General features: G+C 40.4%; 2 protein-coding genes across 5 annotated transcripts in view; one reads left to right on the top strand and one right to left on the bottom strand.

The window, feature by feature from the left end:
* Positions 1-17,185, top strand: part of hspb11 (heat shock protein, alpha-crystallin-related, b11) — an 18,319-nt gene extending 1,134 nt beyond the window's left edge. The window contains exons 2-6 of one of the 2 annotated variants that reach the window (XM_085294075.1): positions 1,429-1,535; positions 3,764-3,832; positions 3,906-3,949; positions 4,043-4,117; positions 16,025-17,185. In XM_085294075.1, coding sequence (XP_085150201.1) covers positions 1,429-1,535; positions 3,764-3,832; positions 3,906-3,949; positions 4,043-4,117; positions 16,025-16,027 — 298 coding nt within the window. In that variant the 3' untranslated portion in view covers positions 16,028-17,185. Of the gene's footprint in view, positions 1-1,428; positions 1,536-3,763; positions 3,833-3,905; positions 3,950-4,042; positions 10,484-16,024 lie in introns of those variants that run through there. The other variant, XM_085294074.1, reaches the window with a different exon arrangement.
* On the bottom strand, positions 10,542-27,595 carry lzts1 (leucine zipper, putative tumor suppressor 1). 3 transcript variants are annotated; one of them, XM_085294062.1, is made up of 10 exons: positions 27,411-27,595; positions 17,247-17,593; positions 17,023-17,151; positions 14,526-14,588; positions 13,927-14,086; positions 13,430-13,821; positions 13,137-13,310; positions 12,882-13,013; positions 11,749-11,943; positions 10,542-11,454 (listed from the first exon to the last, which is right to left on the bottom strand). In XM_085294062.1, the coding sequence occupies exons 2-10, from the start codon at positions 17,475-17,477 to the stop codon at positions 10,915-10,917; spliced, it is 2,016 nt and encodes a 671-aa protein (XP_085150188.1). In that variant the 5' UTR covers positions 17,478-17,593; positions 27,411-27,595; the 3' UTR covers positions 10,542-10,914. The 3 variants fall into 3 exon arrangements, with proteins under 3 accessions (XP_085150188.1, XP_085150187.1, XP_085150189.1); XM_085294061.1 differs by lacking the exon at positions 27,411-27,595 and adding an exon at positions 18,994-19,136; XM_085294063.1 differs by lacking the exons at positions 14,526-14,588; positions 27,411-27,595 and adding an exon at positions 18,994-19,136.

The raw sequence follows: 27,595 nt of genomic DNA, 5'->3' as shown, positions 1-27,595 counted from the left end.
GAGATGTGAACTCCCAGGAAATTGGTGCTGTTAACAGACTCGACTGTGGAACCGTGGATGCTGAGTGGTGTGTGAGTAGAGCGAGTCTTCCTGAAGTCGACGATCATATCCTTGGTTTTGTCCATATTTAGTGACAGGTTGTTTTCACTGCACCAGAACGCCAGCTACTGAACCGCATCTCTGTACTCTGACTCGTCGTTGCTGCTGATGGGTCCAACCACGGTTGTGTCGTCAGCGAACTTGATGATGTGGTTAGAGCTGTGTAGGGCGGTGCAGTCGTGTGTCAGGAGGGTGAACAACAGAGGGCTGAGAACATAGCCCTGAGGAGCTCCTGTGCTCAGCCTGATTGTGCTGGAGATGTTGTCGCCGATTCGGATGGACTGAGGCCTCTCTGACAGGAAATCTAGTATCCAGTTGCTGAGAGAGGTGCTCAGTCCCAACTTGCTGAGTTTGTCGAACAGTTTTTGGGGGATAATGCTGAATTATCTGAGTCTATGAACAGCATTCTGACATAGTTGTCTTTCTTGCCCAGGTGGGAGAGGTGAAGTGCAGTGGAAATGGCATCCTTGGTCGACCTGTTTGGCCAGTATGCAAACTGCAGCGGGTCCAGTGAGCAGGGGAGGTTGCTCTTCACATGCACCACGACAAGTTTCTCGAAGCACTTCAAAATGATGGGGTCAGGGCGATGGGACAGTAGTCATTCAGGCAGATTACAGAGGATTTCTTTGGCACCGGGATGATGGTGGTGGACTTGAAGCACGCTGGGATGATCATCTGACTCAGTGATGAGTAGAAGATGTCTGTGAAGACATCGGCCAGCTGATCAGCGCAGCCTCTCAGCACGCGACCTGGGATGTTGTCTGGTCCAGCAGCTTTCCGTGGGTTGACCTTGGTGAGAGATCTCCTCACATCGGCTGCAGGCAGAGAGATGTTCTGGTCGGTGGTGGGGGGCGTGGCTTTCTTTGCTTGTGTGTTGTTCAGGGCATCAAACCGTGCGTAGAACTTGTTCAGCTCCTTAGGAAGTGTGGCATCTCCATCACAGGTGCCTGTTGCAGGCTTGCACTGTGTGACGGCCTGAATGCCCTGCCATAAACTGTGAAAGTCCTTTGTGTTGTGGAAGTGGCTCTGGATCTTATGTGCATGTGCATGCTTTGCTTGTTGGATGGCGCGAGAGAAATTTGGGTGTCTTGAATTAGGGGCTTTATTTTTTGCTTGAATGAGTCACATGATTGTGCAAATGACTGGAAAAGCGGTAGGACTATTGCTTTAGCTAACATTTTTAATATTTCAAGAAAGTCTGGCTACATGGCAGCAAAATATGAAGGTTTTTTTGTGCAATATTGTTGATAAAGTTGATATCAAAATGTGATCTAAAAAGGTTTCATCAATGGTAAAATGTCATGATTTTCTGTCTTTCTTATCACTCAGAAACACTAAAACGTTTTGGATGTCCACTGGGATGTTTCCTCAAGAGTTCATCATTCACTTCCCTGAACCTACAAACATTGGCACTGTGACAGTGGACAGCTACAATGGTATGGAGGCTGTGTGCACCTTAGGTCAAACATACATGTCCAGTTCTAAAAACGTTGGGTCCATGTGTAAAATTTGATGAACTGAATATAATAATTTGCAAATCTTATAAACCCATATTTTATTCACAATAGAACATAGAAAATTAAAGAATTTTAAGAAAAAATAATGGTTCATTTTTAATTCAGTCGTATCAGTACGTCCCAAAAAAATGTCAGGGCTGTGACTACACTGCGTAGTATCCCCTCTTCTTTTAAGAACAGTCTGTAAATGTCTGGAAACTGAGTGACCAGTTGCTGGACTTTTCTTGTCTGACATTCTAGCTGTTCAGTAGTCATGGGTCTTTGTTGTTTTTTTTGGGTTTTTTTAGTTCATGATGAGCCAAGTGTTTTGAACTATTGAAAAGTTAGGACTGCAGGAAGGCCAGTTCAGCACCTAGACTTGTCTATTATAAAGTCAAGCTGTCGTAATAAGTGCAGTATACAGTTTAACATTGTCTTGTTGAAACATGCACGGTCTTCCCTGAAAAAGACGTCATCTAGACAAGAGCATGTGTTGCTCTAAAACCTCTATATACTTTTGATCACTGATGTTGCCTTTCTAGATGTACAAGATGTGAGTTAAATAGGCGCTACCATACCATCAGAGAGGTTTTGAACTGAGTGCTGATAACAAAGCAGTTGATCCCTGTCCTCTAGTCTTGGGACTATGCAGTCTTTATGTCTTCCAAAAAAATTTTCCAAATACTTTTCCACCTTATCTCAGTCAATTTTAAATGAGCCTTGGCCCAGAGAAGGCGGCGGCATTTCTGGATTGTGTTCATGTATGGCATTTTCTTTGCGTGATAGAGCTTTAACCTAAGTTGAATGGATGGTACAGTGAATTGTGGTAACAGACAGTGATTTCTGGAGAGGTTCCTAAACTCATGCAGTGATTTCCATGGCATAATCATGCCTGTTTTTCAGTGCTGCCCGAGGGCCTAAAGATCAAGGGTATCCATGTATTTTTAGCCTGTATTTATTTGTCCCTTGCACACAGAGATTCCTTCAGATTTCCTGAATCTTTTAAACAGAGATATTCTTTTTATACCCAGTCATGTTACTGACCTGTTGCCAGTTAACCTGACTGGCTGCAAAATGTTCCCCTAGCTGTCTCTTTTTAGTATCACTTACTTTTCCAAGCTTTTGTTGGCTCCGTCCCCACTTTTTTTGAAATATATTTTTGCCATCAAATTCAAAATGACCTTATTTTTTTCTCAGTTTAAATATCTGTGTCCTTTTGTAAAAAAATTAGGGTTTATGAGATTTGCAAATCAGTGTATGCATCTTTTATTTACATTTTACACAGCATTCCACAATCCCAGCTTTGTTTAAAATTGGGATTATATTTTGTGTGGATTGTATGCACCCCTCTGAAGTAAACAGGCATTAAAATGATTTTATGTAGCACGGCTTGAAAACACTTTTTGTAGCCACGTAGTATTGCAGATTAGCTGCTCTTCAAGGGAATTATGAGCACCTTTCCCAAAGGTTTAGGTTATGCTTTTTAAAGTAATGTGTGGGATAACAAATTCTTAGTGGTGTTATTGTAGAAATTGACCTTTTCTTTTCAGCCAACTACAGGATATTTCCATTTATAATTTGCCGATATACGCATGAATCCATTCTTGTCATTGTTGTTTCCGCTCCTTCGGAGCCCCCAAAGTTTTAATCAGTACTGCACACTCAGGTGATGTGTTTTATCTCTCCACTGCTAATATTCAATACCAGGCAGCGGTATTGGTTGGGGGTTAGGGTTCTTTCTGATGACTCTTCCATGCAGACATAATCACCCCTTCATGAAACCTTCCAGCAGCTCATTTGCAGTCATGATGTTTCTGCAGTTTATTTGAAAAATTTCTTGGGCTTCCTGAGCTTTACGTGGCCTCAACAAGCCCCCCTTAAGTTCCTGTCACGATATGTCAATAAAACTGTAATTAAGTGGCTCAGAAAAAGGAAACTGATTAATCTGTCAAACACTGGACAGTAAATGACTGGGGGGTCATTTAAAGGAAGAGAAACGTCTCAAGGATGAGGTGTAACATTGTTCCATATTTAAAATGCTTATTGTTAAATATTGTTTTCTAGACATATCTATTTTCTTTAAAGTTTGTATCTATATCTCGTGTTGTTTCATGGTTTCTTTCCAATTTTTAATATCTTCTGCTGATTTCTTTCTAATTGTTTTGCAGTGAAGCACCTGAAAATAGAAAAAAACACCTCACAAAATGCTTCTCAGTTTGAGCCTGTTGCAGAGAAAGGTAATAAGGACATCCAGTCAAAGCACCATTCACAGTGTTTTTAACTGGTATTAACAAACTCTTTGCCTTGCAGAGTTTGAAAGTACAGAGGGACATCTTCAGTCAAATGCTATAACAGTAGGTTCAAATGGAAATGTAAAGTAAATGTAGAATGAATAAGTTTAATGAGAATTAATAAAGCCATGACTTGTCTTTATTTTTCTCTTTCAGCTAAATGGATGCAGTGCCACCCACCTTCGTTTCATCATCACCGCGGGATATGATCACTTTGTCTCAGTTCACAGAGTCAGTGTAAAAAATTAACACACATAATTAAAATTATTGTGTGTATAACATTTACGAGGTGTGATCATAAAGTTATGCGGCGAACCCATAAAAATCAAAAACCATACTTTATTTAAATTTGGCCTGACTTGAATTTAATTTTGGTTACACATTTGGTTTAGCCTAGAATGTACTCAGTTGGGAACCTGGATAGCTGGAGACCCAAGAGCTGAGTAGTTATTCCTGTTATACTTCTTTAACAAGTCTGTGTGGTCACAAGAATAAAAAAAAAACAAGGCAGACATTAAAACATCCAGACAGACCCTCTAACCATCTGATGACAAAATTTACGTCACTCGGACCCTAGCGGACTCGTGGATACAGAATGTATAAAGCAGAATTTATTTTTCAGCAGAGGTAGTGCGTTTGCAGTCTGGTGATGGCGAGCTCTGTTGTCAAGTATGTAGTACAGGCAGTCTGTAAGCCCCTCTTGCTTGTGTTGTTGTTGGTCAGTCAGCCAGCTGCGGAAAAGAGCAAAGTTCTAAAAACAGTGAAAAGTGTCCGCTGCACCGATTGTCTGTAGTTTTTGATCTTTGAAGTTTATTTCATGGTTTCTCCTGTTCCTGTTGAACTCCACCTTACCTATTCTAGCCCACCTCTGGTTATAGAACTCCACATTGACTGCTTGAGTGCTGGCTCAGATCCAGAAGTGCACAAAAAGATGACCTTGAAGTCATGGATACTGAAATTTGAAGTGAAATCAGGCATACTTTTTATTTTCATGGGAGTTGTGTAACGTTGTGAGCTCATCACATGTATAAAAATAATACACCCATTTTTTTTTTCATAAGCATATACAGTCAGGTCCATAAATATTTGGACAGAGATGACTTTATTCTGATTGTGATTGTGTACATTACCACAATGAATTTTAAATGAAAATACTCAGATGCAGTTGAAGTGCAGACTTTCAGCTTTAATTCATTGCTTAAAAATGTGAGCAGGGGCTCAAAAGTCGTTGGTCAAATTAAATAACTGAAAATAAAAGGTTCATTTCTAATACTTTGCTGACAATGACAGCTTGAAGTCTTAAACTCATGGACATCAGCAGATGCTGGGTTTCCTCCTTTTTAATACTGTGCCAGTCCTTTACTGCAGCAGCTTTCAGTTGCTGTTTGTTTGTGGGCCATTATCCACATCTCCATGTGGATAATGTGGATACCCTCAAATGAAGGTGGAGAGTCTCCACATTATATCCGTGTCCATTACAGAACTATAACTGGAATATGTTTCTGTAAACGGGTAAAAAAACAACACTTGTATCAGTGGCCAAATATATATGGACCTAACTGCATGACTTTGTGGTATTTCATTTTTAATTAAACAATAATAAAAACAAAACCATACACACACGCATTATTTGACATAGCTGGGGAACTATGAATCTTCCTGGGATACGTTTGATAGAGAAAACATTTGAATGCATTTTTAAGCCTGCCTTATGATTAGGACATTTGTGTCAATTCATTTTCACAGTTTTTGCTTATTTAATGTTATGGATTCACTAATGGGCCTTATTTTAAATTCTCCATTCGACTGTTCCTGCCTATTTCACAAGCTGATAATAGGCAAAGCCTTGGAATAAAAGAGCCGGATGGTGATGAATGGTAGAATTACTTACAAAGGAAGTTTCTCTCTCTGTGTGAGAGATAGAATTAATTAAGTAATTTTGAGCAGCAGGGGCTTAAATTGGAATCCATACAGCCCGCCCACCACCCACCCCCATCCTCACGAACAGAATTTGACATTGCCACAGACATTTATAACCATGGGCAACCTTGCTGGGGGGTTGGGGGACCAGATGGTTTCCCAGCCAACGAGTGAGTGTCTAAAGACTCCAGGCCTGTTCACACAAAATATTCAAGCCACCTCTTCTACTTACTGTATATATCCTTTACACACACACAGTAACGCTTCCTCATAAACACTCATAAACCTATCTACCTCAGCTGCCATTTCAACATGTCGGTAGCGAAGGCTTCAGCAGTATGTGAGGACCCTTTGGGACTCCCTCCCCAATTACTTTTCTGACTGCACGAGGCTTGGGGATTTGCAGAGCCTGTGTTTGTTATAGCTTGGTCTGCATGCAGGCCCCTGAATAAACCAATAAAAATATGAAATAGTTGCCTGAATAACTGGCCTCCTGATAGTTTAGAGCAACTAATTGCTTAGGGGTATAGTTCGGATGGAGCACATTTGAGTATGTGAGTGTGTAATGAGTAATGAGACCAAGGCAGAAACTGATACAGTGTTATTGACTCTTCTATTATTTACCAGTATGGAATATTTATTATATTTTTGAAAGTCAGGTTTGGACCGTGAAATGCAGTGCGTCAGAGTCATAGGAGTACATTTTTCCCTCCTCGGTAGTTCAGGTGTGAATTTTAATTCACATGTTTGCTTTAAAAATGTAACCAAAGAGCCTCGCTTTGCATGTTGAACAGGTCTGAAAAAGCTCCTCTGTGTTATTAATGAATTCAGGCCCTTTTGTGCTTGACTATCAGCCGATCAGAAGAAACACAGCAGGATATGAGTGCATTATTATCATGTCACTGCAGGGTAGGGCTAAATTATCACCCAGTCTACTGATGGCTGTCTAACTGCTGTTCAGTCATACTCAGACATCTGCTAGACCAGAACTCTGTATGTTCAGCTGAGTCTATAAAAAGAGATCGGATCCTCCCTGAAAACCCCTGTTCAGTAGATGATACAGCTGACAGAGGTCGATATTTGTAAAATTATTAAAAGCCCACAATAAATATGTATGCATGCAATATATTTTTCAGTTAATTATCAGTTAAAACACATTAAAATGGCTACGTTTCAAAATCACAGGAAAAACATTGCATTTTTTTATTGCAATTGTGTAAATATAGTTGATGTTTTGTATGTGGTTATTTTGAGGAAGAAATCCGCCACCCACCCCAGCTCTGTTATTTTCTTTCACCAGCGACTCTGAGTTTCTTGTTATCTCTTCAGTGTGGTCCTCCATTCACGTTGGTGACGAAGCCACGCGCACTGACAATGGGCCTTAATTTGATTTCAGTTCTGATTTGGTCTCATCAGCTCATTTATGACAGAAGCTGAGACACAACGAGCTGTTGTGAAAGGAAGGAAGTGGTATCAAAAGGCCGAAATTAGCTGATTAGATGGGAGAGGGAAACAATCTTCCTATTATTTAAGTCCAACAGGAATGGAGAATGATAGTGAAGAACTGACACTCATATTTATTTACGAGTTTAATTCTAGCAATTGCTCATCAAATCCACCCTTATGCAATTCAGTTGAGAAACATATTAAAAGATAGTTGTAGTAATGATTAAAAACAGGCATAATGGGAATTGGTGCTGCTTCTTTGGGAGATGGAGAAAGCTCTTTAATCTGTTTTCTGGCAAAATTAGTCCCACTAAACTGGTTTCCAAAGAAGCAGCCAGTGTGTGTATAACAAAGAAAGAAAGAAAAAATCCAGCTCACATCTGATGTAATGTGCTGTCGTGATGCAAACCAGAATGCAGTATTGGGCCTCTCTGCAACTCCTACTGACCTTGCAGTGGCTGTCCCTTACCCCTACACCAGCCTGGGGGTGTGAAAAAGCTTTTGTACACTATGCTGATCCACCTGTCTCCATGCTGTCAGGCTGAGAAAAAGAAGAGCTGTCAGATACAGGGCTAGCCACTGAAAGCACCTAGCGAGCATAGTACTCCTCAGACATCTCAACCATGCTTATTGAGTGGCTCCTCAGTGCCTTTGCTACGTAGCAGGGCTTCATAAATTACTGTCAAAAACCAGAATCATATTTAAAGCATGGATTTTCAGCCTAAACTATAGATGTGTTACATAATAAATATTGGGGCAGTGGGACTTCTGCTTCATATTTAAAGCGTTAATTTAACCCTTTAAACCCAAGAAAACCCACAGGTTTTTGTGACCTTATGAGACTTCTACATTATTAATGTATCAGATTAAAAGTTCCAGAGATGGTGGATCAATGCTTGTAAGCGCGGGAACAGGAAGAAAACCTCTATTTACTGGCCATGATCTTCAGACATGAATATGGACACAATTCTGTAATAGAAAATTACTACAAGGACAAAGAGCAATTCCAGAAACCATCATCAATGAGCACAATTGTGGCTTCATCCAGAAATGCGAGTTTAAACTCTTCCATGGTGCCAGCCAGACAACATCTGTGAGACAGCGCTAAACCTTTCTGCATGTATTACAACAGCATGGCTCCATAGTAAAAGAATACAGGGGCTAAATTAGCCTGTCTACAAACCAGACAGTCAGCCACTAAAAACATTTGGTGCATTATGGAATAAAAGCCAATAAACCAGGCTCCCAAACTGTTGAGCAAGGAAATTCATTGATCTAAAGCCTAAATGGAAAAACCCTGTGCTTTCAACACTACATCAGTTTGCCTCCTCAGTTTCCAAATAGAAACAGCTTAGACAAAAGCACTGGAGTGCTGAACTTTTCTAGACATTACACAGCAAAAAAGCACGAGAAAACGCAGTCAGACTGAAGATTAAACAGTCTTTTACCTGCAAGGTCCTAATGCTTCTACGTGAGAATCAGGCAGGTAGTATATGTCTGTTAAAGTCAAAGGAAGTACGCTTTTTCTCCTGCATGCTCTATCCAGCTGTCACCCTTGCCTAAACCAAGGGCGTGTCTTCATGTCTGCTACATTTGAAAAAGGGCAACTCAGAACAATGATCAGACCTGATTCTCCCAACGTTTTAGTTTAGTTTAGTTCAGTTGAAAATATTGCCGTTCTGTTTTTATTTCAATTTCACAGCATTGGAAACACTGAAATATCTTTGTAGAAGCAAAAGTCAATTTTGAATAATCTTGATTTCAAAATAGAGCACAAGAATTTTGTCAAAATTACAAGTTGTGATGCACAAAAGGCAACCATTTGCAACATGTTTGATTTTCTTTGCTAATCAGCTATGTTCATACTAACCCAGGATGAGTTAGTAAAGATTTTTGTCCATGATATGCAAGTTGCTCTTTGGCTGATTGATTTATTTTTGAAAATGGGGTTTCAAGCATCTTCTTAAAACCATTATCATAGCTGCAATGTCCACCATCCTTTTGTTACTTTCCTTTTTTCACCAGTTTCTGTGCCTAGGCTTAGAGTAAGTAAGTAAGTACTTTGTATTGAGTGCCTACTGGTTACAGCCACCCAGCTTAGATTCCACTTAGTCTGTCTGCCTCCAAATCTTTCCTGACCTGCAGGTAGAATCATATATTCTGCCTCACTGTCTGTCTATGTTAGTGTTGAGCTTGGTGGAATAGTTAAACTTTTGCTTCACAAACTACTTTGCCCTTGTGGGAAGTGGAATAGCTCCAGAATATTAGAGCCAAATGGCTGGGACTGTAGCTAGGAAGGATTGTTTGCCTCCAGTGGGAGCATCGCCAGCTTACTTTTTCGCAAAGTTAGATGAACGGTTTAGATAGACATTACTGGAAAATTTCCCTTTTTTAAACTTCTAAAATATTTGCTTTTATTGTAGATTATCCAGCTCCCTTCAATCTGTCTCCTTCTCACAGAGCACAAAATAGATGCCAACGTTTACACTTGGTGTCTGTTAGAGGTCTATATTGTACTTCATTAAGTTCTGGAAAAATATGGGTGGGGTGCGGGCTGAGATGCCACTGGAGATCATCCATTGGATCTTTAAGGTGTAGTAATTTGCCGTGCATGTGGCTGCCACATATGAGGTAATGTTGTAGGTCTCTTACCTGTTTCCTAACAGGAAACTCCCAAGGCCTAACAAAAAGCAGCTTTTAACTAAAGGAGCAGGAGCCCTCATCACTGCTTCCTTTGGCCCACAAAAATACCCTCAGCAAATGAGAAGACCAGATAAGCAGCGGCTGAAAATAATGAAGAACAGACACACATACACAGTCCTTCTTTTATCAGAGAGATGCACAGTGAACATTTTAAATCCCTGCTTGTGTTTGTAGAATTGGTTGTAGTAAACAAATTTGAACAATTACATTTAAAAATACATATGTGTTCAGTGGACTAATGTATACATGATAACAGGACTCTGACTTCTTTTCAGTAATGTTTATCAGTGTAAATTTGCTAATCGCGCAAGTGAACTTTAAAGAGCTAGATGTATTAGTGCCACTGTTGTCTGTTTGTATATAGACCTCTCATTATACTGCAGAAGACTCACAATGCATGGCAGCTTAACATGACTTCATTATGTATTTTGTGGATTTCTTTTGTTACACCGGTGTCTCTAGAAAATAGCCACGATTTATAATTGTGTATAGTTTTTGAAATGACCAATAAAAAATGCTTAAACTACATTCCATGCTCAATCCCATTACGAATACAACATGTGGGAGCATAACAGTGAGATGGATTAATTAAGCAAATTAAAAGGAAGAAGCCCAGACTCACAGTAGATGATATCTTTGTCATTTGGTCATGCTGGGAGAGACAGATGTTAAGCAGCTACCATGCTTATTGTGCATTGCCATCAGACATTAATCATGAAGGAAATAAGTCAGCTGAACATTAAGTGATCCTGTTAGACAGAAAAACAAACAATCCCCCCCCCGAATATTAAATAATTTAGTATTTACTTTTAAACAAGTGATAACACTGTCATCACCAAAAGCTATTCCGTCAAATAACTCTTTAAGCACACTAATTAGCAGTGAATGAACTCCAGTTGGGACGTTGCCTGAGACACAGAGACAGATAATTTTCTACGGCTGAAAAAAGCAGTCAGTTTTCAAATCTCTGTGGCAATAACATCGTCATAAGTTTGTAACCCTGAGCTGTAGGCGACATCCATGCTTAGCTCTGTCCGGCTCTCCAGTTCTGCTGTCAGCTCCTTCAGGATCCTTTCCAGGTCGTGGTTCTTCCTGTGCATCTGCAGGTAGTTGATCTGGAGCTGTTTCTGATACCTTATAACTCTGTCTTTCTCCTTGTTCCACGTCTGCCTCTCCTGTTCAAAGCTGCTGGCTAGCCTCTTTTGAGCAATCTTCTCCTCCCGTAGCTGCTGCTTAAGTCTGTCCACCTCTCTTTGGAGGGATTCTGTGGAGGTGTGCTCATTGTTCTCTCCCTCTCGCCCCTGGTCTGTGGATTCTGAACCTTGGCTTTCTGTCTGAGACGGGGAATGGGTTCTGACTTGCAAACTGTGCTGCAGCCTTTGCTCTTTGGCAGTGACTAGATCCTGTTTCATTCCTTGAATGTCTTTCTCCAGTTTGCCCACTTTCTCCCTCAGAAGATCTGCCTCATTCTTTTTGCGCTGGAGTTCATTTTGGCACACCTGAATTAAAAACGGAAAATGGTCAGAACCTAGGCAGCAATTATAAGACTGTTGTGAGGGATGTAACAGGCTCTAATTATACAAAGTGCCAAATAAGCTCACTTTTTAGGACTGTAATTAAGTGTGCTAAAACATGGAAATTGAAAACACTTTACTCAACATGCGGCAGTCAAATATAGCACATGATTGCAGGGATCCTTCCAAGCTATTGTCATATGAGCATTGTGTGAGCATTTTATGCACATGTCCGTGTCTCATCTCTGCAGTGGTGTAAACTGCAATCAGCAGACTAACCTCAATGTCTATGGTGCGGGAGTGAAGACTGTCCTCGTGGTTTTTGTTCTGTTTCTCCAGAATCTCCATTTTTGCTGTTTTTTCCTTCAGCAATGCCCTGAGGCCGACTATCTCATTCAGCTTGTGGCTGACATCCGCTTGACACTCTCTTAGCTGCTGCTTCAACAGTGAGATCTCTCCTGTCTTTTGGCACACCTACATTCAGACAAAAGACAATTATGAAGATGAAACTGTGAATTATCCTCTGTAAAGTAGGCAGTTAGGGAAACGTAAACAACTGCTTAGCCTCATGCTGTTTTAATATTGAATTGCCCCTTAATGTGTCTTTTTGTGGGTGTATTTGCCTCAAGATAGCATATACCCACAGCATTACGGATTCAACTGTAAATTTTGTTTTACAATTAGTCTTATAAAAATCTATAAAATTAGCACAGAAACCGTGAAAAAAAACATTAATACATTTCTCTGCCAGGAATGATTGTACGCATGAAAAGCAACACTTTCACGTGCCAAAGATTAACTGTAAAATAGATAGTTAATAAATAAGCTAATAAAATTCTGGACTCCTTGTAGCTATTTTTTTCCTTCACCTTAAATTGTTAAAGGCTTGTGTTCAAGAGCTGTGTTCTCTAAGCTTAGTTTATCAGAGCAGATTCTTGCTGCTGATAAATGTTAGTGAGGGGTCTGGCGAGACTAAATCAGATTAGTGCAGCAACCAAACAATGAGGTGAAAGGTGCTGAAAAGCTTCTTGGAGTTGGAGTTGAAGGGAGCTGCAGAGTTGGTGATAATTCCCTTGGCAGCCTCTTTGATTGTATATATAGATCATATATATAGAAAATCAATCAGCATTTCTCCCAAATTCTTAGGAGTTAAGTTTGCAGCTACTCACAATATAAACGTATCAATATGCACTACACTGAATGCAGTGCAAGTGGCTTTCAGTTCAATTCAAGTCAATTCTTATAAGTGATAATGAAAAAGCATAAAACATAGAAGATATTCAAATGTTTTCTCTGGTGATGGAAGGATAGCTGGTATCCCACTTCAGCTCTATATTGTATTACACTGTTTTTCATGCTACAAGCTTTCATGTCTAACTTACAGTATATCACATATATAACCCATGACTTACCTCCCACTGAGTTTCCTCGAGGGTCGGAGCTAGCTGTGTGCTCTCTGCCTCATAAGCCTTTAGTCTGAGCTCAATAAGCTCCTTCTCCCGAGTTAGCTTAGAGAAGTCTTCCTGAAGCCTTTCCTTCTCTGCCTGCATGAGAATTTATTTTTCCTTTCAATTATTCAAGTGGTCAAGTGTTACATGAAATATGGTTGGTAGGATAAAGATGACCCAGGAATACATGGTTTTAAATAAAGGCAGACGAGGGCTGACCTGGAGCTGGCTGACTTGCAGCTGGAGTGCTTGCTGTGTTTTTGCAGCCATTTGGGACGCTTGGCGTAGCTTTGTGGAGCATCGCTGCTTCAGCCCTTCCATCTCTTCAGCACAGTACCTTTGTCTTTCCTCAAACAGCTGGCAGGTGTCTGTTTCCTTCTCCTCAAAACTCACCTGTTGCAAAGTGAAAGGCCTAATTACTAAGGAGTGTTCATTTTCATCGTGATTAAGAGCACATGCTGGTTTTTATTTTTTATTAACCTCTACTTTTTGTTCACGTGACAGTTCTGTACCTGCAGCTCCTGTAGTTCACTTTCTCTCTCCAGCAGCTTTTGTTCCAAGCGTTCAATCAGTGACTCATCTGTAGTTATGGGAGACCGAATCCCACCTGCAGTCTCAGAGAGAGCGCTTGGCTCATTTGCAGAGAGTGGGGAGCCGGCGTCCTCATTAGCCTTAGATACCAACCCACTGCTGTTTAAATCAGCACCGTAACTACAGTCAAGGTTAGCGCTATTCCCGTTGACCCATGGAGAGAAATTGGGTTGTACTCCCTCGCTGAGGCTATTTGCAGGAGCGGAGCTGCCATCGCTGTGACTGACAGGGCCTGTGGAAGCACTTAGGCTGCCGCTGGTGCTGTGGGTGGGAAGGCTAGACATGGAGTTGCGTCCAGAGTCAGACAGAGTGCCTGAGGGGAAAGAGATAACATCGGGTACGTTCGTTTAATTTTTCATTCAACCCAAGCAAAATGTATTTTAAAGCATCAATCCATGCGTGAAATATAGACGAAAACCTGAAGTGTCCCGCTTGTCTCTAATATTTGGATTGCTTGCTTTCTTCAGAGGACAAAGGATGTGGTCCAGGCTGTTGTGGCCTGTCTCTGTGGATGAAGTCCTTGTGGGATTTACGCACTTGAAGGCAGTGGAACGGACCGATGACTTCTCAGCAGAAGTCTAGAAGAGTGAAATGGCACACAGTCAGGGCTCTTCTTCCCTACTTTTGTATTTATATTCACTGGGTTCCTCTTAGTTAACATCACAGCCAAAAGCAAGTCCTTTTTCACAGAAGTATAAAGGGCTGAGGATGAGTCACATTCTTAAACTTAAAAATCATAATGACTGGCTTTACATAGATAAATATTGTCACATGCTGGAAGTCCGTACAAATGAAAGGGATAGATTTTTTTTGTGTCTGTCTTTTCATATTAGAAATAGAACCACTGAAGCGTGCAGAATTGCTTCTCTACAAACTGCCGGTATTAAAAGACACACAGCAGTAGTTGCAAGTAAAATTCACCAGACTGTCAAAAAAGGGAAAACTCATTTCAAAGATGAACTTATACTCCACATGCCCCATCTGGGCTGTCCAAGAATGTCACAAGCAGTGCCATACCTTCGCTTCTTTCTGTCCTCTTTTCCTTCCTTCTGCATCCCATATCTCTCCTCCATGTGCTGTCTGAGGGAAGATGAATAGCCCTTTTCAGTGATATTAATAATATGAGCTATTGCTGAAGTGTAAGAGGTAAAGCTTGTGAACTCAGCATTCTTTCACACTGACTTCATGGCTGGGATGCCTTTCCTTATGTTTTTTTCTTTCTATCTCTCAAATTCTCTTTGGCCCTTGATCCCTCGCTTTATTTTTTATTTTTCCTTAGTCTGTGCTGTCTACTTAAATCCCACCCTTCCTCCTCCTCAAGGTAGCCAAGCCCCGTTCATGAGGCCTAAAAACCTATAGAAGACGATGCTGTTTGCTTTGGTATTCTTGGCACAGAGAAGACTTTTCTGAAAAGATCAAGGCACCCTTAGGTCATTAATCTGGGAGGGAGTGATTAATAAGCTGGGAAGGTCCTACACAGGTTATGAGGAATAGCTGCTACTTATTAAACTACCTGCTGTGCATGTTTTATCCTCCACTTCGCTGTGAGGTTGTTAAAGTCTATTTCAGCTACTCAGCATGACTTCTTAATGGTTGTCAGGATAACCATAGCAACTGTTCCAGTTAAGGAAAGCACAGTGAAGCTACATTTTTTATAAGGGCATGAAAATACAGTACATCATGATCTCAATTAATATCTAAATGTATTACTTTAAACTTATTTGCTTGATGTTGTGGGTTGTCAAAGATGAACGCAGCAGCATCTAGGATTGGAAACTAAAGACATATGAAACTGTGTTAGAGTTTAATTCTTTTTTATGATGGCCAACAGCAAGGGGGTCTCTTTTTGAGAAACAAAAGCAGACTGGGCAAAAGTCAAATCCAGTCTTTGCTTGTGACGTTGCCTGCTTGGACTTGATAAACCATAGACTGACATCACAATGGCTCCATACATCTTCCACACAGGAGCCTATGACATATACAGTCATGTATAAAATTAAGTTTTTCACATTACTCTATGCAGTCTACGTAAACCCTTACTGCTTCTGTAGGAATTATGAGAGTAATTAGCAGTCAGGTGATGCTAATGAAATATACTCTGTTAATTTACCATCAGCTCAAGTGTGGGTGCCTCTATAAAAGCAGAATTTTTAGTGTAAATGCTCCAGAACAGCAAGTATCAGCAATGATCTCAGTAAAACTATTTTTGTTGCCCATCTTTATGGTTATATGGTCTATGGATATAAGGCCACAATCTGAAGTCTGTCATTATACAGTGAGAAAGATTATTTACAAGTGCAAAACATTCAGGACAACTGTTGGTCGTAACAGGGCGGAGGAGGAGGAACAGGAGAGGATCTTCCACCTCCAGGTCAAAATGTTTGGCCATAATGCACAGCATTATGTTTGTTGAAAACAGAACACAACATTTCAGCCCAAACACCTCATAAGATCTGTTAAACACAGTGGTGGAGGGCTCATTATTAGGGCTTCTTTCTTTTGTTCTTTTTCTTCAGTAATTGAGGGCATGCAACAGGAAAATGACCCCAAGCACGGCAGCAACTTTTCAACAGAATGGCTGAAAAAGAAAAGAAGTCCAGACCTCAACCTAATTGAAATGCTGTGACGGGACCTTAAGAGAACTGTGCATAAACGAATGAGCTGAAGCAATGTTGAAAAGCAGAGTGGACCAGAAATCCTCCACAACAAGTGGAAAATGATTACTTCAAGTTGTTGCTGTTAAAGGTCTTTCTACAAGCTACTGAGTCGCAGTTTACCCCGTTTTTCCATGGACTGCATAGAGTCCTGTGAAAACTTTCTTTTTCACCTGACTGTGAAAAAGAACTCAGCTAGCAACCAGTTAGCGTCATGCTGGAGGGAGCTGCCAGCCTGACTGTGTCTGATGTATAAACTGTATAAAAGAATGAGATAGCTGCTGTAATTTCAATTAAGTGGATTGTGGGCAGTGGCTGTGAAGCCTGTGGGCACCATCGTCTTGGATATATTGATCACCTTGGATTAGAGGATGGAGCCGAAGAGGAAAGATGGTCGAATCTGACTGAAAATCAATCATTACAGTAGCCAAGCTCTGCTTTATTCTTTATAATAAACAATGCAAGACCTATAACATGAAGCTAGTCAAGGAAACCATACATCTATTAGAAAAAGGTTAACAGAGGTAATAAATTACCGTAAGCTAAATTCTACATCAGGTTCTTTTTGCCACCTGCTGGCCATATGAAAAATGCAAGCCCAAGGGACATCTTTCCCTAAATTAGCCCCACCTTTCATAAACATGGGCTATACCTGCTACTTTATTTACAGTTTTTTTGTTGTTTTTGTAGCCTTGAGCACTAACTTGTAGGCGTCTGATTGCCTAGCAACAGCTGTAATGAGAAACAGCTGGAATAAATCGGTTAATTTTTTTGTGCTTAACCTTTTAAATCTTGTCTTATATTCTAAGAATAACACGATTAAGCATGGAGGAAGAAAACAACAACAACACCAGGCTCACCTTCTCAGTCACATTTCCAGACATGAGCAGCAGTTTTGGTTGCATCTGCCCATCAGATTTCCCATTTCTGTTTACCTGTCCCTCCGCTGATCTCTCTCTGTGGTGCGTTGACCTTGGTTTATTGCTTACCTTGTGTGAAACAAAATAAATCTGTTACCCCAAAGCACCGTTGCATGTTGTAATTTTTTCATTCTCACATGCCATCAAAAAACACGTCATCTCACCTTAATATAAAAAAAATCTTCGCTTCTTCCAGACCTTGAGTGGGAGAGGCCTTTGGAGGGATGAGTGGAGGATGAGGAGCCCTGAGTGAAGCCGCACTTCAGTAACCCGTCAAGGTTGCAACCTCCACTCTTTCTGTGGCTGCTTGTTCCCTCCTTTAACCTGTGCTGAGATGCCTTGCAGTGTTTGCTGCCGAGGCTGTTGTCATTGAGGACACTGCTGACGCTACCCATGGTCCTGTAGGCAAGCGCACGGGCGAGATGCAGCTAAAGTCTAAATGGTGAGGTTACACTGAAGTAAGGGAAAGGTACATCTCGTGACCCCACGGAGGTTCTGTCAGTGGCTTCATCTGTGAAACAAGAAAAGGATAAACATAAAGGATGCACAGTATCATTAAACAGAAGATTTTTGTTCCATGGAAAGGATACAGCCTTATTTTAGTTTACTCAACTCATAGTTTACTTTTGATGCGTATCACTGTTGTTTAATTGTTGTTCAGTCTATTGTGCAGTGTTGAAGCAGGTGTTTAAATTTGCAAAGCAAACAAAATGAAAAAAAGTGTCTATTTTGGCACTCTGCCTGGCTGTGTATGTTTAGATTTATGACTCAGCTGTTAAATTTGACAAATAACCCTTTGGGTGCCCTTCCTCTAAACAAACTGGCAATTAGACTACTTACTGCCTTCTCAACAATTGGCTGGGGCTGCCATCTGAATATCATTTTCTATTTGCTATTGTTTTGGAACATATTACAGATAGACCGGCAGAAATTATGAAATAAAGATTAAGTGCACAGAACCTGTGTGAATTTATGTAGTTAATATTTTTAATTACAGTCTACAAGGACATTTATTTGCACAGTCACACGTAATGAGTGTGACTGTGCAGTTGTCCTCATTTTCCTCGCCTTCTTTCAAAGATAACCAGACCCCAGATGTTGCTATCATGCTCTCTAACCCACAAGGGAAAAGTCCCCTTGGCAGCAGATAAAGGGCTCCTAGAACCACATGGTCCTGAGCTTTTAAGCATTTAATAATGGCCACAGCAACAAAGCCTGTGACTAACGACCTCCTATAAGTTATATATATCTAAGCTATTGCATTTGGCTTGAGTTTAATTCATAATTTATGGTTGCCCTCCAGTGTTTGTAAGGAAACTAACTCTCATTGTACTGTTTCTGAGATGCCTCATAGGGAGTGCTGATCAAGGCTGGGACTTTTTATTCAACCCTAAAACAAAAGTAAGGGAATTAAGACATTTAAAAAAATGTTTTTAAAATCAACAAGACACCAACTGACATAGAGTGGCATTCATACAGAAGAATAAAAGTATATTGGGCTTTTAGCAGAAAAGAAATATTTTTTGATCAGTATAGATGAATACAAGAAAGGAAAGCACACCCAGAAATACACAAAGACCACTAATAATAAGAGACATCTTCAGCACTGCTTCAGTTTTGATTCTCAGTTTTGTTCAGGATAAAATTCTAAGTATATTCTACAAACTAAACATGTACTGAAAATGTTGAATAATGGCTAATGATGGTAAATTCGTACTCGCAAGAGTCTAAAGCGAGGCAGTCCTGTGCACCACTGTAGTAAAGAGTCTCTGACATGCCTGTGTCTGCTGCTGTTTTATTGTCCCTGAATGACTGCTGCTAAATCTAAACTCTAGCCTTCACCATCACTCTCAGATATTAGCATCTACCGCTGACATGGGACTGATGTAATGAACAATAGATTTTACTTACTGCCAGGTCAAACTAAACATCCATCTCTAGCAAGGCCGCTGCAGAGTCATCTATCCAGTCACCGAAGAAAACAAAAAAGCAGACATGTGTACGTCTCTGTGCGCGCGGGTGTGTGCATGTGTGTGTGTGTATGAACGAACAAGCAGCAAATGCAAACACTATCACCACGGCCAGGGTCTGCTAACTGTTTGTGAAGGGGGTGGATCTTCCTGCTTTTCTTTTCAGCCTGTAACCGGCTTTGCATCATAACTGACATGTAAATTCAAGTGTGTGTATGTGTGTTGTTGGACCTCCCACTCCTCTCAGGGGATCCAGTGTACAACATGTGCTCCATAGAACTGGCGTGTGCCGCTCAAGTGATTAACTCTCAGCCTTCACAAAAGATCTTTTACACTCCCCCCCTTCACAGTGCACCTCCCTCCACTCTGCACAATCACCCGCAGACACCCCGTTTGTGCATCCACTAACTGTGTTATGCCCATTCATCCTTCCCTCTCTCCTTTTTTTCCATCAGTCCCTCCCTCATCCATCCGTCCCACTTGGTGCCCTGCACCCACCCTGAATAAACAACAGTTCATCTTAAGGAGAAAAAAAGGCGCTCGCCCTCTGTCTTTTGGCTCTTTGTCTGTTGAAGTGTGCCTTCTTTGTGTGGACTCTTCTGTGCCAGTTGATGTATTCTCTCCAAACAGCCCAGGACCATATTTGACTGTTAAATAAATGACTAGTCCTCAAAATAAGAGCGCTGGAGAGCATCGGTTTTAGAGCGATTTACCACCATTCTGCCTTTATGCTGTTTGTTCAGGCATACACCCACAGACCCACTCTTTCACACACAACTTTGCGTGTCAACACAAATTGCACACACTCTCACAGTGTCATTGCTGGAGTCCAGCTCTCTCTAAGGCAGTAAAGCATTCAGCATCCCACAGAGCCCAGACTGTTGACAAAAACCCTTGTGGATGAAATACAATCAAGCCCGGCAACAGGAAAATATACTAGGCACTGTGATCCACATAACAAAAAACAACAACAAGGGAGAAGATATGGCCTTTCTCTGCAACTGACAAAACAAGTTTAAATCTTACAACCCATTTTTGTCACAAGTAAACATATACTTTGTGTTAATGTGAGGAAGCAGAGTGCTTTGCCATGCATCTAGACAGAACACAGCAGATTTACTGATACTGATAATGTGAAACAAAAATCAATGTGACAAAAATCACTTGTTTAAAATTGAACTAATAGCGTGCTGTGCAAAGAAGCAAAGCTCTATACTATGGGCTCTGGATGTGCAGACAGAATTGCAGAAAAGTGAGTCATATTGCATCATACTGTCTGAAACCTTTCACCATAAAGTGTTTTCACAGTCTTTTTGCTCTTTATGTAATAATATACAATATTTCTGTTGATGTGCCATAATTTTTTTCAGCGAGGCTATTCACTCATGCTTTCAGCTGGCTGCCATTGTTCCTCAGTTAGTCGTGTTCAGACCCTGAAGCCTGCTTTCTGAACAATGATCCTGACATTTTACTTTTGTTACTACTGACATGGTACTCAGAACTGATCAATTTCACGTCTGTTTGACGCAAATATAGCAATTTGAAAATCTTTTCATTGCCCCTTCATTCGAAAAATTTAATAAGCAATGTAAACAGTTGATTCCACAGCCTTTGAGGGGAAAGCGTGATTTAAGACCTCTGGTGTGTTGGGACTGGGGAGAGTGAGTGTGTGTGGATGCATGCAGATATCTAATCACATATCTGACTGCCTGCATGTTTTTCAGTGTCTGCACAAAAGAGTGTTGTGCACTCGCTTATTGTGTATGTCTCTGTGTGCAGGCAGGGGATGATGTGTGTGTGTGTGTGAGCGTGGGCGCTGTGTCATCTAACCCCAGCTGACCTGCTTGACACAAAGCCCTACCCCGCACAGGACCAGCTGACACTACACACCCCTATTCCCCACCCCCCACACCTCCACCCGAAAACACACTCACACATACATACACACACACACACACTCACAGAGCATAGCCAATCCATTAGCCCAGCCAATGGCAGGCAGCAGTAAGTGTGTTATAAACATCCAAGATTTATACCTGTCTCACAATGACCATGAAACTCTCCTCTGTTCTCACTGTACCTCTACACTGCCACTGTGCCAGATGGCATCTTTTTAATTCTCACTCTTTTTATGGTAATTTCTAACAGATGCATGGCTAATCTCTCCGGTTCACTATATGTTTTTTTAGGTCATTCTTGGGCAGCTTATTCTTCTTTGTTCTCTGGTGCATTCAACATCATCAATCTCATTTGTTTTCCTTACATTTCAGAGGCCAGCGTACTTAAAGTAAAATTTAAGCTACTAGTTCTAACTACTGTTTTGCTTTGCGTAAGGCTAAAATTCATTTAAGTTTTTGTTGTTTGAGGCTTTTAATGTAAGTTAAGCTAACTTTAATTAACTTGAACATTTGAACAAAACAAGTATTATCTTACCTAAATTACAGGTGGTTTTTTTTAAATGATTGAATTAAACATGAAGTGGTCAAAGGGTGAGATATTTTGATATTTGGTCATTTGTATGACTATCAATTCAAAAATACTTCCCAGAATGCAATGCTCAACAATATCTTAAACCCCTCATCTGAACAAAGGCTACAGTTTGAAATACAGCATTTCTATTCTATTCATGTTACATCACTACTTTTTTGGAGACATGTAAGGACACCATACAGAGTATCAAGAACAACAGAAGATTTATACAACAATTTACACAGAATATAAATTATTACTAAATAATGTACAAAATCTGCAGTTGTTGTTCTCTACCAGTAAAGATACCGATATTACGTATCGGTATAGGTCCGATACTGACCTAAATTACTGGATCGGATATCGGAGAGAAATATGTAGTCCGATCTGAAGTATCACAAAATCACCTCACAAAACTCATAAAACTTGGCGTAACCCAGCTCGGCGCATCGGAGCAGTATGTGTCACGTGATAGAGCGGCTGTTGGCGGTCTGTTGGAGCATTTGGAGCCTCGCTACATGCTTCCTAACCGCAGCATTTCATCTCAGCGAAAACTATCCCAGATAAGTAAAGCAAGTGTGTAAGTTCATCCTTGAATGTTTGCATAGTATTTCCACGTTAAGCTTAACAACTGATATGTTGAGCCACAGCTGGACTGACCATCAGAGTTCCATATTGAGGTGAAAAGGAAGCGATTTGTCCCGTACTTCAGCTAGAATTAAAAAATAAACACAAAGCTGGAGTTATTCCGTCTTTGCTGCTCAGTTGCATCTACTTCTCTCATTCACTCCCCCTCCCTCTCCTGTTATTACTTCAAACATGAAACTGATCAATGATCAGCTGATCGGCTTTTCTGCCACAAGTCTCGTCTTTCTTGTTTGTTTATCGCCCACTTTGCGCTAGAAAGAGGACACCAGCGGATAAACAACAGCAGCGCGTTAAAGGGTGAAAAGCTGTTGTTAAAATTTATTTAATATTACTTTCTAGTATCAGCTGATGTTTGCTGGTCATGATATCCGTTTGGATATGTGGTGAGAGGGAAACATGAAGATGAAACCAGGAGATGTCCTTACTGAATCATCAGAGCTGAACAGGTGATGGAGAAACAGGTTTACCTTTTAGGTGACATGAATGAGTTGAAGGGAAGTTATGAGACAAATAACACCAGGATCCTTTTCTACGTAGCTGACGGCTGGTAACTGTGCAGGGGCGGGTCTAGCAAAGTTTTGCCAGGGTAGGGCATTAACAGAAAAAGGGGGGCACCAAGAAATATTTTTCTTTATTATGTCATTTAAAAACTTTGAATAAATAATTATCTGAATCTTACAACAAAAGTGGTCACCTGATTAAATGTATAGAAATCCATTATTGTATATAGCAACTAATAAGTCTAATATACACCCTAGTAAGCCATAGTACTTTTTCCTTTGGGAAGGTACCATCTGTGCAGTCTGCAATTCTGTTGAAGCAAGATGTTGAATCTATTTAAATATTGTAGAAAAATAATTGATTTCTGTGCATTTGTTTTACACTTGCATTAAATTAAAGTTGATTACATCGATTAAGGGAAGGGGGGTGGTTCCCTAATTTTTGCTGGGAGTTGGCAACCCTATTAGTTAGGTTGCTTAATATTTCCACTAAGTACTCTTTAAAATACCAGAATAGGGAGGATGATGTTGGTTTAAATTTATTAAATTGATCAGTGTTGCTGAACTATAAAATGTTTTGGGTGGAGTGTATTTTTTGCATACAGGTATAGCAGAATAGCTTCAGTGTCTTGTTTTTTTAAACTTGAGTATGAACTTATACAAAATACAGTAAGATATTTATAAAAAGAAGTTTTATTGATTACAAAATACACTGTATCGGATTCATATCGGTATCGGCAGACATCCAAATTTATGATATTGGAATCGGTATCGGACATTAAAAAGTGGTATCGTGCCATCTCTAGTAAAGTTATTATGCTCAAATTTGTATGCATATAATTTTTAATCTTAACTTTTGATTAAAAAAATGGAGATGCATGCAAACGCATACTATTTTAGCAAAAACTCATTTGTTACACAGCATGCATGCCTGCTTATCAGTGTATATTAAACCAGACTGTGATTTTACAGTCAGTATATGTCATTGAGCTTACTGTAGGTTTCCCCATGAGGAGCTGTAAAATGATAAATGAATTATGCTAAAGGCATTAGTGTGTCCCAACTTTTTACCTGTAAAATGTGGATTGCACTTTTATTGCTTCCAGCCACGTCAGTCTAAATGAATCTTTATAGCCTACGGTTCGATCCTCTGAATGCAAAATGATGAATGCGCTGCTCACAGTGTGATGTAACGCATTAGATAACTGGAATCAATCTTTGGCTCACACTAAGTAAATAATGGTTCACAGACAATGAAATGGACATTCCTATTATCCCAACATGACAGTGAAAATTAAAATCACCAATTACGGTGCGAAGAGAAGAAGACACAGTTTACATATGACAGCTGAGTATTTCACAGAGACTAATCGGTGCATAGGTTGAATTATTGAAAAGTAATACTCTTTCTCTGTCATTCTCTGAAGGCTGTCAAGGCCTCAGTCTCTCGTCTCTCTCTCTCTCTCTCTCTCTCTCTCACACACACACACACACACACACACACACACACGCACTTTCTCTATCTTGTGTCTTTCTCACGAGACTGAGTTGTGGGGATGAGTAATGTGGCCTCCAGAAGAACATCAACTGGGAATGAAGTGTGGAACAGAGACGGTCATCTATCTTTCACTTTCACTGCTAACACATCTATCTACTGACCAAGCACACACACACACACACACACACACACACACACACACACACACACACACACACATACACACACACACACACACGATGACATCCAATAGCAGCTAATTGGGTAATCCTTTTAGTGCATTGTAAAGGAGATCGAGCATGAATAGGGCTTCAATGCTGAAGTGCAGAATACCAGACACTCATTACTGCCCTGAAGTAGGGAGATGGAATACCAGGCACAGAGAGAGGCACAAGCAGAAAGAGAAAGACACTGACTTGGAAGGACTGTGTGTGCGTGAGAGAAGGGTATTTATTCTGTGCAGCTAACATTGCATTATCCATTGACAACTACTGTATTGCCCAGCATACAGCCCATGTATCCTCTGTTTGAGATATAAGGGTCAGGATACAGAAAGAGGTTTAATTATGAATAATAAAAGTAAACAATTTTTGCACATTAATGTCATCTCAGTGTCTCCTTTTGAGACCAGGCAACTTTGACTAGAGCTCAGCTTTTAGTGAGACCCCCCAGCCCGAAATTAGATTGCATTCAGATGCTATTATGTGCATCCAAATGAGACATTAGGTCAACCAAACCATCAACCTCCATGGGTTTTAATAGATAAGGAGGTCGTCTGCACTATTCATTGGCTCTGTATGGCTGGCCAACTACTGCTCTTGTAGTGCGTGCATTTGCATAACCTTGGCAGTTGGAGTGTAGGGGAAAATGTATTTTTAATGGAGTCTAAATGGGAACCTTTAGTGCCGCGACAAGCATGGAAACTAATGCTCATGAATTCAAGAAGTCCTAAAATTAAATATCTCAAATGTCCTTTTATATTTCCTTATTGAGCTGCATCCGCCCATACTTGATTGGTTATTACCTTACAATGCGTTTCTGCACCTTTTTGTTGTAATACCTCAAACATGCGCAGTGCCATGGAACCAGTCCAAAAAAGGTTTTAAAGACTTGGATGCATCTTCTGTTAGATAGCTCTTATCAAAGTCCAGCTCAGCTGTCATAAAATATTAACTTCTCTGGCTTTTATTCCTCTCTAAAAACAGCAACTGAAAATGTAACAAATGGAAGCGTTTTTTTAGACGTTCTGAATTATTGCTCACCCATTACTCGCACATATACTTTTTCCATTACTTGTCACCCTGTCCCATTCGTGTGTGATATGACAGCCTTTTTATTATAAAACTCAAATTTGATCGATTGCCATAAAAGCTTTGTTGCGATGCTGTTTGTACATTAACGGAGGATTCGGAAAAAGACTTCATGGTTATGGTCAGAAATATAGAAGTCACACCGGCTAATACATTTTACTAGTGTCAGATCAGTTAGTTTGTACTGGTGTTATAAAGGTGTTATAACGCCTCATCGGGCTATATTTTGTATCAATGATAGGGCATGAGAACTTTCAGTATATAGACGTTTGGATTTCTCACATAGTCACACACACTTATTATGATATATCTTCGTTTAAGAAAGGACAACATGTATAGGTAGGTAGAAAAGAATGAGGCCTTTCCTGGCACTGAAGCCTGATGACCCCCAAAAGCTGAATACTCAATGATAAGATTGTCATTCTTGAGCATAACTGCCTCCCATCCTCCTAATCTTCTGTGGCTGTGCGTGTGTGTGTGGATGGTGTAATGTGGGAGTAAGAGGAAGTAAGGAGGAAGACACAATGAGCTCACTTTATGGGGGTCTATATCATCCCAAAAGCAGCTGGAGATATTTGCTGCAGGCGATACCTGTGCTCAGCTCCAAAATAAAGGCCCTTGACCTTGTTTTGCTACTTTGTTCGTTACAGGGAAACTTTTTTTCAGCAGTCTGACTTGGGATAATTGGGAAGAGCCATAAGTCGACATTCATCTGCTGTTTACTTCTAAACAGAAACAGTTTTATTCCTGAAAAGTTGACTGCTGTGGATGTTGGAATGTTGGATTGCCGTGCTTCTTTGGCAGAGCCTTCATTCACGAGTGGATGCTGGTATATAGGTATCTAGGACAGTTATTTTAAGAAGCATCTCCTCTAGCAGGTCATGACAGCTTCAAATGATTGTCACACGGTAATGAGCAAAGCATTAGTTATTGAAAAAAGCCAAAAGACAACCCAAAACAGAATCATCTGTCAATTCAAGATATTTACATAAAAAATGATCTCTGCTGTGCACATAGAAAACAAACAAACAAACATCTCAGTCAGTGAAATGACAGGGAACTGTCTATTCCCACTTCTTTTTTACTCTCACATTGCTTGGTACAATTCCTCCCCTGTGTTTTTCTCCACACAATAATTTGGTACAAACAAAGCTGAACATGCCTGTACAAGTGCCCTATACTTACCCACTCACCTTGTCACCTGCACAATGTACAAGAATTCATGTTCTCAGCAGGTCTCAACACATATCTCACTGTACGCGAGTGTGACAGAAACTGGGAGTTGGCGAAACAGCTCTCCTTCATGTGTTACAATTAATTGTATAAAAGAAACAGAGCAATATTTAGGAACCGTGGGTTGGTGGGGGGTTACTTTAGGTAATCACTGGGTGGGGAATACACTTGAAAATCATGTTGAAAACACCTATAACTACCAGCTTAGCCTTCAGGGGTATTTATATCCCAGGAGTTGTTGTGCTTATATCAAATCAAACCTCATGCTGGTCCCTATTATTTTAAGCTTTTTTTTTTTTTAAACAATGGTTTGCCCAGTAATGGCTGAGCTGAATGAAAAGAGCACGAGTGGCAGTTTTCTGGGTCGAAATCAGACATTTCATTTATAGCCAGTGTGTCCTCATGCACAGAGATGATTTCATTTTAAAATTCAGTTTGCATTTAACAAGCAAAAGCCTTGGACTGCTTCCATGCATAGAAACTTTGGAATTATTATTAATGCTAGCTGTAATTTGGTATGATCATAAAGTGATCCTAGTTCACCTTACTTAAACTTTGCAAATTGCACACTTAAATAAGGAGGAATCTGCTTGTATCCTGCATGAACTGCAAGGCTTTGAGCCTCGCACAAGTCTCTGCCATAATTTCAGATCTAGTCAGAAAGCCATGCTGTCTTTGAGTACCTGTAGTGGTGACTTACCTCAATTATTCCTTGCCTCCACAGTCTCAGTCACTTCTGCTTTTGCCCTGTCTCCCCAAGCTTTGTGATCTATGAGCAAACCATCCTTAGCCGAACACTGGCAGGGCCAGTGTGGGGAAAAAAGTGATGTCTGCTTTTGTTGTTTGAGGTCTCTTAGGTTCCTTTCCTCAAACCTCTTCAATACC

Source organism: Mchenga conophoros, linkage group LG12, assembly GCF_057382185.1.
Source record: "Mchenga conophoros isolate Kocher_MC1m ecotype Shallow Benthic linkage group LG12, M_conophoros_male_GT1.1, whole genome shotgun sequence".
NCBI lineage: Eukaryota > Metazoa > Chordata > Actinopteri > Cichliformes > Cichlidae > Mchenga > Mchenga conophoros.
Note: the sequence above shows the minus strand (reverse complement) of the source record. Positions and strands in the feature narration are given on the sequence as shown.

What these genes read in the sequence shown, in the direction of transcription:
- lzts1 (XM_085294062.1), bottom strand. Translation starts at nt 17,477, where the DNA reads ATGGGTAGCGTCAGCAGTGTCCTCAATGACAACAGCCTCGGCAGCAAA. An exon ending in GAGGACAGAAAGAAGCGAAG is followed by an intron (nt 14,087 to 14,525) that starts GTATGGCACTGC and finishes TCACTCTTCTAG; the next exon opens with ACTTCTGCTGAGAAGTCATC. An exon ending in GTGAACTACAGGAGCTGCAG is followed by an intron (nt 13,311 to 13,429) that starts GTACAGAACTGT and finishes ACTTTGCAACAG; the next exon opens with GTGAGTTTTGAGGAGAAGGA.